Source organism: Dama dama, chromosome 18, assembly GCF_033118175.1.
Source record: "Dama dama isolate Ldn47 chromosome 18, ASM3311817v1, whole genome shotgun sequence".
In the NCBI taxonomy this organism is placed as follows: domain Eukaryota; kingdom Metazoa; phylum Chordata; class Mammalia; order Artiodactyla; family Cervidae; genus Dama; species Dama dama.
In genome coordinates, this window is record NC_083698.1 from 29,472,050 (window position 1) to 29,476,466 (window position 4,417).

The 4,417-nt window shown below is 46.4% G+C and overlaps 1 protein-coding gene across 1 annotated transcript; it reads left to right on the top strand.

The window, feature by feature from the left end:
- Positions 1-1,633: 1,633 nt before the first annotated feature.
- On the top strand, positions 1,634-3,660 carry LOC133072776 (shugoshin 1-like). Its single transcript, XM_061166320.1, is given in 2 exon segments — positions 1,634-1,834; positions 1,837-3,660. Coding segments are annotated over 2 exon segments (1,599 nt in total). The 5' UTR covers positions 1,634-1,776; the 3' UTR covers positions 3,378-3,660.
- Positions 3,661-4,417: the final 757 nt, after the last annotated feature.

The following is a 4,417-nucleotide window of genomic DNA, read 5'->3' on the forward strand; positions in this document are numbered from 1 at the left end:
TGGGCCTTAAGAAGGAAACTCAAGGAAAACGACGAAAGGGATAGGTTGTCAGGAAGCCTACTTCAGCCAGTAAAGTTTACTCACCCACATTATAAGAGGAAAAGTGTAGAACCACAGGGAATCATCCCACCCGGCATCTCTTTCCTGACAAATGCAAATGAAAGGTCACAGGAGGAACCACCTGCCCCCAGGCAAGGCGGCCGTCATCACTGAGTCTGCGCACAGGTATACTTCGGAGGGCGGACAGCAGGCGGAACATTCTAGCCCACTGGCGCGGGTGTAAGTGGAATCAGCCACAGTGAGGACTGCATGAGAGGGTATAACGCCAAAAGGACCAGACGTAGCATATGATGCGACACTCTCCCCACCGGGTGATCGTCTCCGCGATCACGTGGAGACACCTCCAAAAAGACGTGCATCCCGACGGTCTCTGCTGCACTATTTAAAAGAGGAAAAACGCGGAGGCAACCATTAAGTCCGGGACATGACTGCATCCATGAGATGCGATGCCCAGTTACAAGCGCATGTTTCTCAGCCGTAGATCAGAATGAAACAATAACATTTGAGCTACAGGGATGGGTCCAACTAAATGAAGGAATGCACACAGTGGGAGACAAAGACCGCACGGCATCATTCATAGGTGAACTCGACCACCTGAAACAGACTTATTTTAAAAGGAGGAACAGACACAGAGCAAGCAAACAGACCTAGTGTTACCAGGGGACAAGAGAGGAGGGATAAAACCGGCAGATGCACCTACCCTACACGCAGTCACACGTAAACTAGGTCACCAAAGAAAACCCACTGCACAGCACAGAGACCTGTGGTCCACGACACGTATACCCTATCCGTGCAAGGATCTAGAAAAGACCGGATATACCTCCACCTATACCTGAATCAAGGTGTTGTACAAATGCAACAAACACAACACTGTCCATCAACTATACTCCAACGTGAACAGACATTATTTAACTGCTGTAAAAAAAAAAAATAAATGACTACTGTAGTCCCCTCAGGCCTCGGGACTCAGGCTTGGGTCACATCGCTGGATCGCCTCCCTCGGCTGGATGCTCCTGGGGCTGAGGGAGCCGAGGAGGCTGTGCCAACCATGATCCTCTCACCGTAGACCTGTCTGTACCCCCTTCCGGAGCAAAGCGTAATCTCCAGACCCAGCTTGTCCCTTCACCATTCAAACAGCCCTAGGGCACCCAGAGAATGGAGGACATATTGGGATGGAAGAGCTTTGAAAAGCATCGAAACATGTATATTATCTATGGTGAAACAGATCACCAGCCCAGGTGGGATGCATGAGACAAGTGCTCGGGCCTGGTGCACTGGGAAGACCCAGAGGGATTGGGTAGAGAGGGAGGTGGGAGGGGGGATCGGGATGGGGAATGCATGTAAATCCATGGCTGATTCATGTCAGTGTATGACAAAACCACTGCAGTATTGTGGGGTGGTTAGCCTCCAACTAATAAAAATAAATGAGGGAAACGGCCGGGGCCGCGCGAAGGCGCAGTCCACGTTAGATCGCGTCAGGGGACACCGCCTGTGGGGGCGGGGCTCCGCTTACGCCGGGGGCGGGCCGCCGCGTCACGTGACCGCCAGCCAATGGGCGCGCGCGGCTGAGAGTTTGAACGCGGACGGCGGCGCGATCCGAGGTCTGAGGCTGGGGTCCCAGAGGTCCCGGCGCGCGTGCCCCGGCCTTCCCGCGGAGCCTGGTGTGAGCGGAGCGACAGCTGCGGCGGAAGCCGTGGCCCAGTCCTAGGGCAGAAGATGGCCAAGGAAAGATGCCTCAAAAAGTCTTTTCAAGATAGTCTTGAAGACATAAAGAAACAAAAGAGAAAAGGAGTAAAAATTTGACAGAGATTAAACGAAAGTCTTTGATCATTGCACCATGCCAAACAACCACCAACACTTCCAAAGTGCTAAACTACGAAGACAACAACAGAATGTTAGCCTTAGCTTTGGAAAATGAAAAGTCCAAATTGAAAGAAGCCCACGATGTCATCTTAAAGCTGAGGAGAGAATGTTACTTCCTCAGCTATCAACTATACACACTGAAAAATAAACTTACGTCACAACAGACAGAAGAACCTGCTCAGAACCTAGAATTATGTCCCTCTGGAATGGACTCCAAAATTGGAACGGACTCCAATAGTGACAACAACTCCAGAGACTTGTTTGTGAAGCATTTACCGCAAGTTCTTGAGGATGCTGACTGTCCAGGACAAGAAGAATCATTCCAAGTAGAAGAGCCAATACCTACTATTTCTCAAGACAGACCAGGATTTGATTTGGATTCAAGTGAAGATAAGTCAACCGATATTGTCTTACCTAGAACTATATCTCTCCGTCGTGGTTTAGAGAAATACATTAACAGTCCATGTCAGATTACTGCTGTGGATGATTTTGGAATCAGTCATTTGTCAGAGGACTCTTTGGAACTAGAAAGGATTAGATTTGCAGACCCACCTATAAGCACACGGATACCTGAAAATAGAGAACAAAGTGTTTGTCGGTACAACAGGAGTCAAATTTACTCATCACCAAGGCTGATTCACCCAGGACGAGCTACTAAAACAAAGAAAAACGTTTATGATTATAAATCACAGCAAACTAAAAGTAAGCATAGAGGTGCCAAAGAAAGAAAAGGAAAAGAGAAAGCTAACAAAAGGGGAAAATCAAAATCTGTATCAAAGTATAAAGGGAGCAAAAGTGAAAATAAAACTGTTTCCAAAAAAAAGTTGAATGAAGTTGTCACCTCCTGTGATGCTTACAATTTTAATTTGGAAGAAGGTGTTCACCTCACTCCTTTCCGGCAAAAAGTGTGTGATAATGCTAAAAGAGAAGAAACCGACAATGAATCTGAAGTGAGCATCTGTGAATCAAGCTGTTCAGGAGATGATTCTGATGACCTCTATGTCCCCACGTGCAAGTCCAGTCCAGATCTCAGCAGTGAATCAACTAGGAGTCCTGTCCCCAGGCCTCGACCTAAGCGAGCACTAAGACATCAGGGCGGAAAGGGGACGGAGGGCTCTGAGACAAGGGAAGCTCCTCCTGGTGTACTGCTTGAAACTCACCAGTCACCTCATTTTAGCCTGAAGGATATCACGAATGTTCCTTTGTATCCTGTGATGAAAACTAGAAAGCTTTCTCTTTCTCCAAAAAAGAATGTAGAAAGCCCACCAGTGTCTTTACGTAAACGCAGGTGCGCAGCCGCCATCGTGAACTATAAGGAACCCACGCTTGCTTCGAAACTGAGAAGAGGGGACCCTTTTACAGATTTGTGTTTCTTGAATTCGCCTATTTTCAAGCAGAAAAAAGATTCCAGACACTGTTCTAAAAAAAAAACACGTGTGAAGCAAGTACAATGAAGCCTGTGTTAGATGCTATTGTAATTCATCCTCCACCCGCTTCTGTGGCGCCAAGAGGGAATCTGAAAAATAGTATTCAAATGGTTAAACTATTGGCCGTAGAATATTCTCTTGACAAGATTGTAGATCATGAGCATGTCTTCAAAACTATACTTCAGAAGTGATGTGTCTTCTTAAACCTTTGATACATTTGGTTTATTTTTCTTCTAGCTATAAATAATTGGACTGAAGCACTATCATAGTTTAGATTTTTTTTTATATTGCCTAAAACTTAATTGATGTATCTTATGCCAACATTGGGAAATTAATCATGTTTCTTCAAACTAAGATGTTTTCGTTATAAGGCATCTTTTTTCCCCTTAGGTGGGTAGTACTATGATTGAATGAATTTTTAAAGACAGACTGAAGATCTCCTGAAACTCTTTGTACAGTGTTTGAATAAAATGAATCCTTGTCATTCGCAGTAGAGCATACGCTAAGCTGTTTGTGGGTTCCTTATACCATCGCTGTATTTGATTTTTTTCAGACAAAATGTGTATGAGATCGTGATTAGAGCACGATGGTTGCTTAGGCTCAGGGACTGGGTAGGTGACTACCTCTGAACCCACAGCTCCACATGCCCGTTGTTGAAAGTGATACGTTAGCATAATCACAAATTATTGCGTCATGGCCTCTCAGAATAGTTCCTTGTTTAGTCAGAAATGCCAAATGTTAAACGTGTGAAAGCCAAGGCCTTCTTTATGCATTTGCTCAAATTCCTAAGTCCATGGCCGAGGGACACTGCCAGTGGCAGAAGTGAGGTGTGCTCAAACCTGAAGCCACAAATTACCTCAAGTCAGGTCCTCAGGTGACGTGAAGCCAGTTTGCGACCCAGCCAACCTGGGACCCCAATGTGGAGAGTAGACCGCAGCCCGAGCTGGAGTGGGTCTGGCCTGGTTTAATTGCTCCAGCCTGCCCGGGGAGGACCAGCTGGTTTGGGGTCTCTGCCTCTGCCTGTAAATCCTGGTGTGACTTCATTTCTTCAAGGTTCCTAATTAAAG